Source organism: Protomyctophum parallelum, assembly GCF_964188405.1.
Source record: "Protomyctophum parallelum genome assembly, chromosome: 4".
NCBI classification, from domain to species: Eukaryota; Metazoa; Chordata; class Actinopteri; order Myctophiformes; family Myctophidae; genus Protomyctophum; species Protomyctophum parallelum.
In genome coordinates, this window is record NC_139700.1 from 55,793,706 (window position 1) to 55,809,530 (window position 15,825).

The 15,825-nt window shown below is 47.5% G+C and overlaps 1 protein-coding gene across 1 annotated transcript in view; it reads right to left on the reverse strand.

Moving 5' to 3' along the window:
- The window catches only part of lrrk2 (leucine-rich repeat kinase 2), a 191,666-nt gene that overhangs the window by 41,325 nt on the left and 134,516 nt on the right, over positions 1–15,825 (reverse strand). Inside the window, exons 36-38 of the mRNA XM_083762898.1 lie at positions 5,353–5,544; positions 2,770–2,967; positions 228–340 (exon numbers count right to left, since the gene is read on the reverse strand). Of these exons, the coding sequence (XP_083619024.1) occupies positions 228–340; positions 2,770–2,967; positions 5,353–5,544 (503 nt within the window). The remainder of the gene's footprint in view (positions 1–227; positions 341–2,769; positions 2,968–5,352; positions 5,545–15,825) is intronic.

Here is a 15,825-nt window from a genome sequence, read left to right on the forward strand (position 1 = left end):
ATACTGTCAACAAATAAAAGCGAGACTAAAATGTTAGGAAGGGGACTAGTGGACAAGAGATCCACTACAAGTCATTTTAACACTTGGTTGCATGCTGAAAATAGCAGATCTACAAGCTCACAACGCGTCACAGCTTGTAGATCGGCTATTTTCATACCAGATTAGAACGATACAGACAGATCAGCATCAGTGCCTGTAGTGAGAGTAGGTGTTAGAGCGCCCCCTACCTGTCTCAGCAGTCTGTGGATGTAAATCCCAGAGGCGTGTTTGTTGAATATCTTCACAGCGACCTCTTCATCTTTGTACACTCCTCTGTAGACGGTCCCAAACCCTCCGTCCCCTGTGGACCGTGCACATGTGCGCACGCACGCACGCACACACACACACGCACACGCACACGCACACGCACACGCACACACACACACGCACACACACACACACACACACACACACACACACACACACACACACACACACACACACACACACACACACACACACACACCCTTTCTTTCACAATACGAAAACACTGGCGAGTAGGGATGGAGCTCCTTAATGTTTATTGATAACGAGCGCCTTATCGATCAGCCTTATCGATCAGCCTTATCGATCAGCCTTATCGATCAGCCTTAACGATGAGCCTTAACGTTACGCTCTGAAAGAATAATATATTCAAAGATTTGTGCCGCATTTTTTACGATTTTTCAAAAATAGCAGACCTACAAGCTCGTAGCGCGCCACTCGGTGGCGCGCTACGAGCTTGTAGATCTGCTATTTTTCAATAGCTAAAGCATAACATAATGCTTAAAGCACCAAAAGGGGTTCCCGTCCAGAATGTGTTAAGGAAGGTGACAAGGGTGATCTAACAGGAAGGAAATTGACCTCGTTTACATTGACTTTTTGAAATGTATTTTCCAAATAACATTTAAAGGAACAGTTAACAGGTTAATGTGTGTCAATTTAAGTTTAAAAGCTTAATTTGGTTTCCCCGGGCAGCGCTGGTTGGCAGGTACAGTATCAAAACACTTTTAGACGGACATGTCATGTCTGTGATTGGATTTATTTATTGATCGCCTCTTGCCTTGATTGTTTAAGCATGACGTCATGGGTCACTATGCTCCATAGCAGGCTTGATAAGCCTTATCGATACCGGGTACTGGATAAGCCCAAAGCTTATTGATACCGGGTACTGGATAAGCCCAAAGCTTATCGATACCGGGTACTGGATAAGCCCAAAGCTTATTGATACCGGGTACTGGATAAGCCCAAAGCTTATTGATACCGGGTACTGGATAAGCCCAAAGCTTATTGATACCGGGTACTGGATAAGCCCAAAGCTTATTGATACCAGGTACTAGATAAGCCCAAAGCTTATTGATACCGGGTACTGGATAAGCCCAAAGCTTATCGATACCGGGTACTGGATAAGCCCAAAGCTTATCGATACCGGGTACTGGATAAGCCCAAAGCTTATCGATACCGGGTACTGGATAAGCCCAAAGCTTATCGATACCGGGTACTGGATAAGCCCAAAGCTTATCGATACCGGGTACTGGATAAGCCCAAAGCTTATCGATACCGGGTACTGGATAAGCCCAAAGCTTATCGATACCGGGTACTGGATAAGCCCAAAGCTTATTGATACCGGGTACTGGATAAGCCCAAAGCTTATTGATACCGGGTACTGGATAAGCCCAAAGCTTATTGATACCGGGTACTGGATAAGCCCAAAGCTTATCGATACCGGGTACTGGATAAGCCCAAAGCTTATCGATACCGGGTACTGGATAAGCCCAAAGCTTATCGATACCGGGTACTGGATAAGCCCAAAGCTTATCGATACCGGGTACTGGATAAGCCCAAAGCTTATCGATACCGGGTACTGGATAAGCCCAAAGCTTATCGATACCGGGTACTGGATAAGCCCAAAGCTTATCGATACCGGGTACTGGATAAGCCAAAAGCTTATCGATACCGGGTACTGGATAAGCCCAAAGCTTAATGATACCGGGTACTGGATAAGCCCAAAGCTTATCGATACCGGGTACTAGATAAGCCCAAAGCTTATTGATACCGGGTACTGGATAAGCCCAAAGCTTATCGATACCGGGTACTGGATAAGCCCAAAGCTTATTGATACCGGGTACTGGATAAGCCCAAAGCTTATCGATACCGGGTACTAGATAAGCCCAGAGCTTATTGATAACGGGTACTGGATAAGCCCAAAGCTTATTGATACCGGGTACTGGATAAGCCCAAAGCTTATTGATACCGGGTACTGGATAAGCCCAGAGCTTATTGATAACGGGTACTGGATAAGCCCAAAGCTTATCGATACCGGGTACTCGATAAGCCCAAAGCTTTTCGATACCGGGTACTCAATAACTTGTTTTCAGGTCTTTCCAGGTATGGGGTTTGAGGCTCCATCCCTACACATGAGACAGATGGACCTTCTAAGGTATGGGATGGGGTTTGGAAATACTCAGGACAATAATGTGACGGTGCCTTAACCCATTTTGTGCGGGAATCCATTTTGGTGTTAGCATTATGCTATGTTTTAGCTATTGAAAAATAGCAGATCTACAAGCTCATAGGATACGAGCTTGTAGGTCTGCTGCGAAGAACGACTGACATAGAAACACCTTTTCAGAAAACTGTCAGGATGTAGAAAAGAAGACATTTTTTATAGAATCTGATCTCAGGTCAGAACGGGTGGAAAGGATAAACACGGTATGCAGGATGAAGAATCCTTGAGGAAACGTCCCGTACCCAGGAGGTTCTCCTTGCAGAGGTTAACATAATTGAGGAAACGTCCCGTACCCAGGAGGTTCTCCTTGCAGAGGTCCAGGTGCAGCGCCTGGCTGTCCAGGATGATGCCGGCCGGCTGGTCGCTGAGGACCAGGTCAGGGGCCATCTGGGAGATGGGCAGAGTGCAGCGGGGGTCTTCTGGGTTCACCAGCAGGCAATCTGCAAGGAGATGACGCAATGCAGGAAGCAACCGTGGATAAATTAAGCAATAAGCCACCAGAGGTGTCAGGTTAGCGGGTATTTTACACTGGCTGGGGGCGTAGGCAGACCCCACGCGCAGCGGAGGGTCTTCTACCCTCCCAGACAGTGTAAAATACCCGGTAAGCTGCCTGGGGCCTCCAGTGGCTTATTGCTTTTCTAAAAACGGTTACAAACATATAGCAATATTAACCTCATAAAACGATTGAATTCACAAAAGTAGCTACGCTTTGCGCCACCAGAGCGAGACACATCACTTCCTTGTTTTGCTCGGCAAGTATTGCCCCAGTGATTGAAGGAGTGTGTTATCGGTGGAATTTACACTGGTCACGTGACGGTAACCAGCCAATCAGAATCAAGTATTGGGACTACCCGTTTTAGAATATCCATTTTTCTGTTTCATGTTTCTATGTCAGCGGTGCTCAACCTTTTTTTACGTCAAGGACCCCCAGAATTATCTGTAATTGGCCGCCGACCCCCCCATCTGGAAATATGTTGTTCCAGGGACCCCCCCCCCCCGAAGCAAATATTTGAGTTAAAAACGTTCGTCTCTGAAAAAATATTATATTCAAAGATTTGCGACACATTTTCATGATTGTTTCTATAATAGCAGATCTACAAGCTCGTAGCACGCTATGAGCTTGTAGATCTGCTATTTTTCAACACCAAATGGGGTTCTCGCCCCAAAATGGGTTTAAAAAAAAAATATATATATATATATGTTTCTACAGTATGGACCCCCCCATAACCCGTCAGGTGAAATATGATGTCATAGATACAGTACATGTAGGCCTACTGGAGAAATACATCTTTAACCCATTCTGACCTGACCGGGACATTTAAGAAATGTCTTCTTTTTTTTTTTCTGAAAAACCTCATGTTTCTATATCAGTGGTTCTCAATATTTCATGTCAAGGACCCCCAAAAATATATGAAATTGGCTGCTAAATGTGTCGTTTCAGGGACCCCCACCTCCCAGAAGCAAAGATTTGAGTTCAAAACGTTTCGCTCTGAAAGAATATATATTCAAAGATTTGTGCCACATTTTCATGATAAAAAAAAAACAGCACGGTGGCGCGATACGAGCTTGTAGATCTGCTATTTTTCATTAGCTAAAGCATAACATGATGCTGACACCAAAAGAGGTTCGACCCACCCCAAAATGGGTTAACCCCTGACAGAGTAGCCGTCATTCTAACGGAGCTATAGGCGTCTCGACGCACAACACACTCCATGAGCCTGGGCACCATTTAATTTCTGTATATGATCCGGGCGGGAGCGGATGATATCATTACGTCATGTTGTAGTCATTGTTTTGTAGTCATCAGGATGATATCGTTACGTCATGTTGTAGTGTTGTTTTGTAGTCATCAGGATGATATCGTTACGTTATGTTGTAGTATTGTTTTGTAGTCATCAGGATGATATGGTTACGTCATGTTGTAGTATTGTTTTGTAGTCATCAGGATGATATCGTTACGTTATGTTGTAGTATTGTTTTGTAGTCATCAGGATGATATCGTTACGTCATGTTGTAGTATTGTTTTGTAGTCATCAGGATGATATCGTTACGTTATGTTGTAGTATTGTTTTGTAGTCATCAGGATGATATCGTTACGTCATGTTGTAGTATTGTTTTGTAGTCATCAGGATGATATCGTTACGTCATGTTGTAGTATTGTTTTGTATGATATCGTTACGTCATGTTGTAGTATTGTTTTGTAGTCATCAGGATGATATCGTTACGTCATGTTGTAGTATTGTTTTGTAGTCATCAGGATGATATCGTTACGTCATGTTGTAGTATTGTTTTGTAGTCATCAGGATGATATCGTTACGTCATGTTGTAGTATTGTTTTGTAGTCATCAGGATGATATCGTTACGTCATGTTGTAGTGTTGTTTTGTAGTCATCAGGATGATATGGTTACGTCATGTTGTAGTATTGTTTTGTAGTCCCAAGAAGTCGACAGACAGGAACAACAGGAAGCAACTTCCCTTTCCCTCTCAATAAAAGCTACAGGCTACGAGAGCTTTTATTGAGAGGGGAAAGGAAGTTGTCGCCGCCTGTTGTTCCTGCCTGTCGACTACAAAACAACACTACAACATGACGTAACGATATCATCCTGATGACTACAAATCAATACTACAACATGACGTAGCGATGTCATCCGCTCCCGAACCGGATCACACAGACTTTTGAAACAGAGACCAGGCTTTCCTCCGAGGTGGTGGGAAGCCTGGTGAGGAGAGGTTAAAGGTTAAAGGTTAAAGCCTGGTGAGGAGAGGTTAAAGGTTAAAGCCTGGTGAGGAGAGGTTAGAGGTTAGAGGTTAACACTCCACAGACCTCGGTCGATGTGCGTGAAGAGGTCCTCCAGCAGAATGCGGCTCCACTCCTGGCCGTCCTGGAAGCTGTACAGAGCCCACTTCTTCAGCAGCGCCTCCCCGGAGCCGTGCATGTCCGTGTTGAGCAGGCCCGGGAACCACTCCTCCAGCAGGGAGTCGATGTGGTCCACCACCTGACCCAGGAGCATCCGCCCTAAGGGGGGAGAGAGAGAGAGAGCATTACCACCTGACCCAGGAGCATCCTCCCTAAGGGGGGAGAGAGAGAGCATTACCACCTGACCCAGGAGCATCCTCCCTAAGGGAGAGAGACAGAGAGCATTACCACCTGACCCAGGAGCATCCTCCCTAAGGGAGAGAGAGAGAGAGAGCATTACCACCTGACCCAGGAGCATCCTCCCTAAGGGGGGAGAGACAGAGAGCATTACCACCTGACCCAGGAGCATCCTCCCTAAGGGAGAGAGACAGAGAGCATTACCACCTGACCCAGGAGCATCCTCCCTAAGGGGGGAGAGACAGAGAGCATTACCACCTGACCCAGGAGCATCCTCCCTAAGGGAGAGAGACAGAGAGCATTACCACCTGACCCAGGAGCATCCTCCCTAAGGGAGAGAGAGAGAGAGAGCATTACCACCTGACCCAGGAGCATCCTCCCTAAGGGGGGAGAGACAGAGAGCATTACCACCTGACCCAGGAGCATCCTCCCTAAGGGAGAGAGACAGAGAGCATTACCACCTGACCCAGGAGCATCCTCCCTAAGGGGGGAGAGACAGAGAGCATTACCACCTGACCCAGGAGCATCCTCCCTAAGGGGAGAGAGACAGAGAGCATTACCACCTGACCCAGGAGCATCCGCCCTAAGGGGGGAGAGAGAGAGAGCATTAACACCTGACCCAGGAGCATCCTCCCTAAGGGGGGAGAGACAGAGAGCATTACCACCTGACCCAGGAGCATCCTCCCTAAGGGAGAGAGAGAGAGAGAGAGAGAGAGAGAGAGAGAGAGAGAGCATTACCACCTGACCCAGGAGCATCCTCCCTAAGGGGGGAGAGAGAGAGAGCATTACCACCTGACCCAGGAGCATCCTCCCTAAGGGAGAGAGAGAGAGAGAGAGAGAGAGAGCATTACCACCTGACCCAGGAGGAGAGAGAGAGAGAGAGAGAGAGAGAGAGAGAGAGAGAGCATTACCACCTGACTAGGGGTGGGTCCCGAACTTCGGGACCAAGTATGTACCGAACCAAACGTGCCTGGGTACCGGGTACCCATTACAATAATTCAATTTCGGTTCTCTCTATCGGTTCTCACAGACACGCGGTCACACGCTACTTATTTATTTTCTACCCTTTTAATAGAAGCGCAGGGAACAGAGCTGATCTACAAGCCCACACCGCGTTGCATCAGCGACACGTTGTGGGCTTGTGGCTTGCAGAGGCGGGGCTATTTCTCTGCATGGAGTTGTCGAGGAGTGTAGAGACAGAGAGACGCGCGGTGCAGAGAAGCATTGAAGCAACAATGCAACATCATTATTAAAGTTTCTTAAACGTAATTTCCAAGTGAAGTTTATGGGAGGAAACTTTTAAGAGAGAGGACAGGAGACTTGTGCTCTGCTGCCTGAGTTGCCTCACTGCATGATCATGCATGTGCGCTGCACAGCATTGAATCAACATCAACCCACCTCGGATGCGTGCCTGTGCGTGTGTGTGTGTGTGCGTGTGTGTGTGTCTGACTGTGTGTGTGATCACGGCGTAGGGTCCAGACTCCAGAGGCTCAATTAGTTTAGACTCTAAATTAATTAAACTAAACTCTAATTAACTTTAGAGCTTGCAGTCGAACTGTCGAAGAGAGGTGGCAAAAAAACAAGAAAAACAACAAATGATAGCCTACTCTGGCAGCATGCACATTTCTGTTAGCAAACCACATCATGCAAGCCACCTTTGTTTTCAATGATCCCACCATTCGCACGTCGGCAAAGCCGTTCTCTCCTATTGGCTGGAGATGCCCCCCCCCATTAGCGATGCTAATGTGTGTGTGTGTGTGTGTGTGTGTGTGTGTGTGTGTGTGTGTGTTGCTCTCAGATCTCAGACATGCTTTTATTTGTCATTGTCAGTAGTTAGAGAGAGAAGTAGCCTACAACACTATTGCCCTGGGTAAATACAGAATAGATATATTATATTTAAAATAATCACTATATTATCCACAAATGGCTCAAAAAAGGAGAGGATGTTACACTATTCATTGTACATTATATATATACTCAAATTGACATTGAGCTTTTTTGTTAAATAAACATTTGACCTCTTATTTAAGTTATTTTATACCATTTTGGAACCGAAATAGGGAACCGTTAAGAACCGGAATCGATAAGCAGAACCGGGATCGGTACCGGACTCGAAAAAATCCTAACGATACCCATCCCTACACCTGACCCAGGAGCATTGGGCCTGAGGCGGGGGAGAGGGGGAGCAGTTCAGAGCATTCGTCAGCATTCAAATCAAATCAATTTTATTTGTGTAGCACATTTAAAAACGACTCTCGTTGTGCATGCATGTGTTCTGTGGCGGGACGTTGGGTGCATGCATGTGTGGCGGGATGTTGGGTGACGGATGCATGCGTTGGACGTTGGGTGACGGATGCATGCGTTGGACGTTGGGTGACGGATGCATGCGTTGGAGTCGTTGGGTGACTGATGCATGCGTTGGAGTCGTTGGGTGACTGATGCATGCGTTGGAGTCGTTGGGTGACGGATGCATGCGTTGGAGTCGTTGGGTGACGGATGCATGCGTTGGAGTCGTTGGGTGACGGATGCATGCGTTGGAGTCGTTGGGTGACGGATGCATGCGTTGGACGTTGGGTGACGGATGCATGCGTTGGACGTTGGGTGACGGATGCATGCGTTGGAGTCGTTGGGTGACGGATGCATGCGTTGGAGTCGTTGGGTGACGGATGCATGGGTTGGAGACGTTGGGTGACGGATGCATGCGTTGGAGACGTTGGGTGACTGATGCATGCGTTGGACGTTGGGTGACGGATGCATGCGTTGGAGACGTTGGGTGACTGATGCATGCGTTGGACGTTGGGTGACGGATGCATGCGTTGGAGACGTTGGGTGACGGATGCATGCGTTGGAGTCGTTGGGTGACGGATGCATGCGTTGGAGTCGTTGGGTGACGGATGCATGCGTTGGAGTCGTTGGGTGACGGATGCATGCGTTGGAGTCGTTGGGTGACGGATGCATGCGTTGGACGTTGGGTGACGGATGCATGCGTTGGAGTCGTTGGGTGACGGATGCATGCGTTGGAGTCGTTGGGTGACGGATGCATGCGTTGGAGTCGTTGGGTGACGGATGCATGCGTTGGAGTCGTTGGGTGACGGATGCATGCGTTGGAGTCGTTGGGTGACGGATGCATGCGTTGGAGTCGTTGGGTGACGGATGCATGCGTTGGAGACGTTGGGTGACGGATGCATGCGTTGGAGACGTTGGGTGACGGATGCATGCGTTGGACGTTGGGTGACGGATGCATGCGTTGGACGTTGGGTGACGGATGCATGCGTTGGGTGACTGATGCATGCGTTGGAGTCGTTGGGTGACGGATGCATGCGTTGGACGTTGGGTGACGGATGCATGCGTTGGACGTTGGGTGACGGATGCATGCGTTGGACGTTGGGTGACGGATGCATGCGTTGGGTGACTGATGCATGCGTTGGAGTCGTTGGGTGACGGATGCATGCGTTGGACGTTGGGTGACTGATGCATACGTTGGAGTCGTTGGGTGACGGATGCATGGGTTGGAGACGTTGGGTGACGGATGCATGCGTTGGAGTCGTTGGGTGACGGATGCATGCGTTGGACGTTGGGTGACGGATGCATGCGTTGGAGTCGTTGGGTGACGGATGCATGGGTTGGAGTCGTTGGGTGACTGATGCATGCGTTGGACGTTGGGTGACGGATGCATGCGTTGGAGTCGTTGGGTGACGGATGCATGGGTTGGAGACGTTGGGTGACTGATGCATACGTTGGAGTCGTTGGGTGACTGATGCATGGGTTGGAGACGTTGGGTGACGGATGCATGCGTTGGAGACGTTGGGTGACTGATGCATGCGTTGGACGTTGGGTGACGGATGCATGCGTTGGAGACGTTGGGTGACGGATGCATGCGTTGGAGTCGTTGGGTGACGGATGCATGCGTTGGAGTCGTTGGGTGACGGATGCATGCGTTGGAGTCGTTGGGTGACGGATGCATGCGTTGGAGTCGTTGGGTGACGGATGCATGCGTTGGAGACGTTGGGTGACTGATGCATACGTTGGAGTCGTTGGGTGACTGATGCATGGGTTGGAGACGTTGGGTGACTGATGCATACGTTGGAGTCGTTGGGTGACTGATGCATGGGTTGGAGACGTTGGGTGACGGATGCATGCGTTGGAGTCGTTGGGTGACGGATGCATGCGTTGGTCGTTGGGTGACGGATGCATGCGTTGGTCGTTGGGTGACGGATGCATGCGTTGGTCGTTGGGTGACGGATGCATGCGTTGGTCGTTGGGTGACGGATGCATGCGTTCCGTGCAGATCAAAGCAAAGTGTCACTGCTCTGCACTGAGCCTCTCTCCTCTCCGTGAATGAAATGAAATTAAATGCTATTTATTATTTAACCCACTTCTGACCTGAGATCAGATTCTAAAAAAATGTCTTCTACATCCTGACAGTTTTCTGAAAAAGCTATGTTTCTATGTGTCAGATCTACAAGCTCATAGCGCGCCACTCGGTGGCGCGCTATGAGCTTGTAGTTCTGCTATTTTTCAATAGCTAAAGCATAACATAACGCCAGGGCTCCACTGGGCGCGTCTGTGGCGCGTCTCCGTCAGTGTCGGGAATGTGCCCTTTTAATCAATGGAGGGTGGCTCCACTGCCCGCGTTGCGTCGCGTCTCCGTCACCATAAAATTGAACCGGTTCGTTTTTTGCGTGACGCACGCGTGACGCAACGCGCCCAGTGGAGCCCTGGCGTAATGCTGACACCAAAAGGGGTTCCCGCCCAGAATGGTTTAATAGCCGATAAAAATACAAAATATGGCAAAATACTCTATGCCATTTCTTCACCATTGAAATGCAGAAAGATATATCCCGACAACCAGGGGCGGCCTTAGGAATCTGGAGGCCCGTTTCAAGACCAAATATGAGGCCCCCATATACCTATGACATCATTATTTTGTTGATACAGCCGTATATTGATACGAATAGTTTGACTGTTCAATATCACACGCAGCCATTACTCTCCACAATTAGCAACAACACCGCCTCTCCTCATCCTGTCGTCCCTTCACAATTAAAGTGTCTCCCCTTTACCTCCCAATGCTGCACATTTTACCATGTTATTTACATGAAATAGGTGTAACTTTACTAACTTAACATTAACATTGTGGGAGAGAGCAAGGCAGTGAGTGAGAGAGAGAGAGAGAGAGAGAGAGAGAGAGAGAGAGAGAGAGAGAGAGAGAGAGAGAGAGAGAGAGAGAGAGAGAGAGAGAGAGAGGGCCAAGAGTGGCGGGGGTTGACTGAGGGGACTTCAGTGCATTGTACTTACATTATGTAAGTACAATGCAAGGAATGAGTGCATTGGCCATGTATCTGAAGGAAGCCTGATCTAACCACTCTTAGATTTCCTCCAGTTTATCCATGAGTTTAAGTTTACCCTATTGTTTTAGGATTTAGTTTTTTGCATTGTTAATATTGTATCTGTGTTGTCTCAGCCTTGTAGCTATTGTTTTACCCGTTTCTCCGACATATTGTAAGCCACATTTTTCACATGTGATTAAATAAACACAGTTGCTGGTGCTGGCTGTTATCTGTTGTTTAATCTCCAACATGCGTTTTGTAGTTCTATTTTTAACTATTTGTTTGGGTTTGAAGTATTCTGGTCTCTGGCGTGCTGGTGTGTTGATTCCTTTTAGCTTGCTGTGTTCCAGATAGTCTTTAAGATTTTAGTTTTTTCTGTAGGCCGATAATCTTTTTATTTTATTTTTTATTTTAAGTTTCGCTAAAACTGCCATTTTTTGGCAGAAGGAGAAGGAAAAAAAACTAACAATAACAATAAAAGGACCAAGTCCTTTCAGGACTGCTTGGTCCTTTAAATAAAAAAAGATCATAGAAATAAATACACAATAAAGAGAGTTCCACCGTGTTCAGTTTGGAACATACAGACACAGGTTTGTGTTTCCACCGCATTGTGTTGGACGGAACAATTGTCATTGTTTGATGCCTAGCTGAATGGTTAGAGAGCCTGTCTGGAGAGAAGGAGTCTCCTGAGGTTTGAATCTCAGTAAGTGATGCTGAGAGGTGGCTCACCATCAGGTGGGATGAGATGTTGATCCATCATTTCTTGATCTTTCTGCTGTTCCTTCGTCTGGAATGTGGTCTCGGTTGTTATCGTTGTTGTCGTCTGTTGTCGTTGGTTGCCATGGCTGCCAGTTCCCACCTGATGTCGTGTGGGAGTTCTGATTGGTCCAGAGCGTACTGAATAACTTCTAGCTTACATAACGTCTTAAGACAAGGACTCAAGTCTAAGATGAACAGCTCATCAGAGATAGTGTAATCTCCTTTCCTTCCTCCAAAGAGGATGATACGATCTCCCACAATGCAACAGCACATACCATTTATTGGACATGGTCCTTTCCCCTTGGGCTCAACCTTCTTCCAGGAGAAGGTCTCTGGACTCAATTTCCACACATCATTGAAGATCTGGTAACCGTTCCAGCCACCAAATATATACAGCTCTCCATTGTAGGTAAATGCTGAATGACACCAGCGTCCTTCTGGTAGAAGTTGTGCAGAAGGTGTGTTCAGCCAGGCGTTTGTCTCTGTGTCAAACACTCTGATGGTGTTGTAGCCCCCCTGGGACCCCCAGCCCCCGAATACAAACATCTTGGTACCAATGATGGTAGCAGAGTGACATTGTGAATCAGGAGGTGGAGTTCCTCTGGTGTTAATTAAAGACCAGACCATTGTGCTGGTGTCCAACTTGTACATGTCATTAGTGCGTCCAGTCAGCTTGGTGTGTCCTCCATAGATAAACATGACCTTCTCCACCACACAGGCTAAGTGGTAGCACCTCTCCTCTGGAACAGTCCCAGAAACCCTGGGTTGGAACCATCTGTGGGCGTCAACATCAAATGCATAAAGCACATTGCAGTAAGGATCAGTGCCTCCCCAGATGTAGACTGTATCTTCAACCAACACAGCTGTGTGAGTGGAGCGCTTGGATGGAACCTCAAGGTGACCGTCCCCTCTTCCAGGTTCCACTGGAGGTAACTTCTTCCAGCATAAAGACACTGTGTTGAAGACATGGACATCCATCTGTTCCATGAAGGTATGGGCACAGCCTCCAAAGGAATACAGATTGTTCCTCACTGCTACAGCAGCATAATCGGCTCGCTTTGGTCCTCCTGCTTTGTAAACGGTCCAAGACAACATCACTCTGTCTGTCTGTCTGTCTGTCTCTCTCTTCTCTCTCTCGACGTCTACGGTAATTTTCAACACGGTGCATCATCTTATATCTTCTGGTGTGATATCACACGAGACACAAACTGTTGCCATGCACGCCTTAACGACGCCAATTAGTGCAGCTGTTCTTCATCTGCACCCTCTGAACTCTATTGCTATATTTATTACTTAATTGCGGCTACCTTGGGGTCTATGGATCTATGTGTGTGCATGCGTGCGTGCGTGGAACGTGCTCAAGCTGACTGGCTGAGCACGGAATGTGATGTATGGTGATGTAATGTAATGTAATGTGATGTAACAGTGATGTAATGTGATGTAACAGTGCCGCTCACGTTGGAAACAGCAGTAAATCAAGCGGGGGGAGGCAGCAGGCGCTCCGAGGCCTCGGTTCGAGGGGGCCAGCGAGTGAGGCACTCCAACGTTGAAGCGCTGCAGGCCCCCCCTAGTGGTAAGAGGAAGGACTGCAGGCGGAGCCGTGGATTCATGACGAGAAAACCCTGTGCAGCATCTGGGCTTTAACATTGAGCGCTCGGTTGCATTTCTGTGTCGGACCACCGATATTTTGGTGGTCCAAATGTGGAAATGCGCCCAAAAAAGGCGGAAATAGACGCCACTGAGCAACTTCCATCCACTGACATGAATAGCGGGGGGGGGGGGGGGGGGGCAGAGCTTGGCGCCAGATCAGTCTCTATTGGCGCCAGATCAGTCTCTATCCTTTTAATACTCTATGGTTTGATTAGGCAGAGCGCAGCGGTATCATAAGAAATAAGAATTCAGTGATTTTGACCAGTCAGAATCAAGCATTCAACCGAGCCATGTAATGAACAGATGTAGCGGTATAGAGCGCCGCAGTGGCCCAGGAAATGAAACCCAATGCATTTCTCCCATAGGCACAATGTTTTGGGGCCGATCAAATCATTTATAAGAAGAAAAACAAAACAAATAGTGTTGTCTCCTGCCTTTATTTTCTTCTTTCTATAATGATTTGATCGGCCCAAAATATTGTGTTCATTGTCATGATTTGTCACGATCCGAGTTGCCTTTGTCCACGGCGTAATTAACCGTCTTTAAATAAATACTTTTGCGGGTTTTTTTCCGGGTCTCTCGAGGGGGCGGGACTGCGACGCTCTATAGCGGTGTTCATACAGTAGACAGGTGTTCATACAGTACGCATGTGTTTACAGTACGTAGCGGTATAGCGTTGTTCTCTCCCCGTACCTTTCCATGAGCACGGTACAGTGATCTGCACGGTGTAGCATCATGCTATCGTCATACAGTACGTAGCGCTATAGCGGTGTAGCATCATGCTATCATCATACAGTACGTATCGGTGTAGCGGTGTAGCATCATGCTATCATCATACAGTACGTAGCGGTATAGCGGTGTAGCATCATGCTATCATCATACAGTATAGCGGTGTAGCGGTGTAGCATCATGCTATCATCATACAGTATAGCGGTGTAGCGGTGTAGCATCATGCTATCATCATACAGTACGTAGCGGTATAGCGGTGTAGCATCATGCTATCGTCATACAGTACGTAGCGCTATAGCGGTGTAGCATCATGCTATCATCATACAGTACGTAGCGGTATAGCGGTGTAGCATCATGCTATCATTATACAGTACGTAGCGCTATAGCGGTATAGCGGTGTAGCATCATGCTATCATCATACAGTACGTAGCGCTATAGCGGTGTAGCATCATGCTATCATCATACAGTACGTAGCGCTATAGCGGTATAGTGGTGTAGCATCATGCTATCATCATACAGTACGTAGCGGTATAGTGGTGTAGCATCATGCTATCATCATACAGTACGTAGCGGTATAGCGGTGTAGCATCATGCTATCATCATACAGTACGTAGCGGTATAGCGGTGTAGCATCATGCTATCGTCATACAGTACGTAGCGCTATAGCGGTGTAGCATCATGCTATCATCATACAGTACGTAGCGGTATAGTGGTGTAGCATCATGCTATCATCATACAGTACGTAGCGGTATAGCGGTGTAGCATCATGCTATCATCATACAGTATAGCGGTGTAGCATCATGCTATCATCATACAGTACGTAGCGGTATAGCGGTGTAGCATCATGCTATCATCATACAGTACGTAGCGGTATAGTGGTGTAGCATCATGCTATCATCATACAGTATAGCGGTGTAGCATCATGCTATCATCATACAGTACGTAGCGGTATAGCGGTGTAGCATCATGCTATCATCATACAGTACGTAGCGGTATAGCGGTGTAGCATCATGCTATCATCATACAGTACGTAGCGGTATAGCGGTGTAGCATCATGCTATCATCATACAGTATAGCGGTATAGCGGTGTAGCATCATGCTATCATCATACAGTACGTAGCGGTATAGTGGTGTAGCATCATGCTATCATCATACAGTACGTAGCGGTATAGCGGTATAGCGGTATAGCGGTGTAGCATCATGCTATCATCATACAGTACGTAGCGGTATAGTGGTGTAGCATCATGCTATCATCATACAGTACGTAGCGGTATAGCGGTATAGCGGTATAGCGGTGTAGCATCATGCTATCATCATACAGTACGTAGCGGTATAGCGGTGTAGCATCATGCTATCATCATACAGTACGTAGCGGTATAGCGGTGTAGCATCATGCTATCATCATACAGTATAGCGGTATAGCGGTGTAGCATCATGCTATCATCATACAGTACGTAGCGGTATAGCGGTGTAGCATCATGCTATCATCATACAGTACGTAGCGGTATAGCGGTGTAGCATCATGCTATCATCATACAGTACGTAGCGGTATAGCGGTGTAGCATCATGCTATCATCATACAGTACGTAGCGGTATAGCGGTGTAGCATCATGCTATCATCATACAGTACGTAGCGGTATAGCGGTGTAGCATCATGCTATCATCATACAGTACGTAGCGGTATAGCGGTGTAGCATCATGCTATCATCATACAGTACGTAGCGGTATAGCGGTG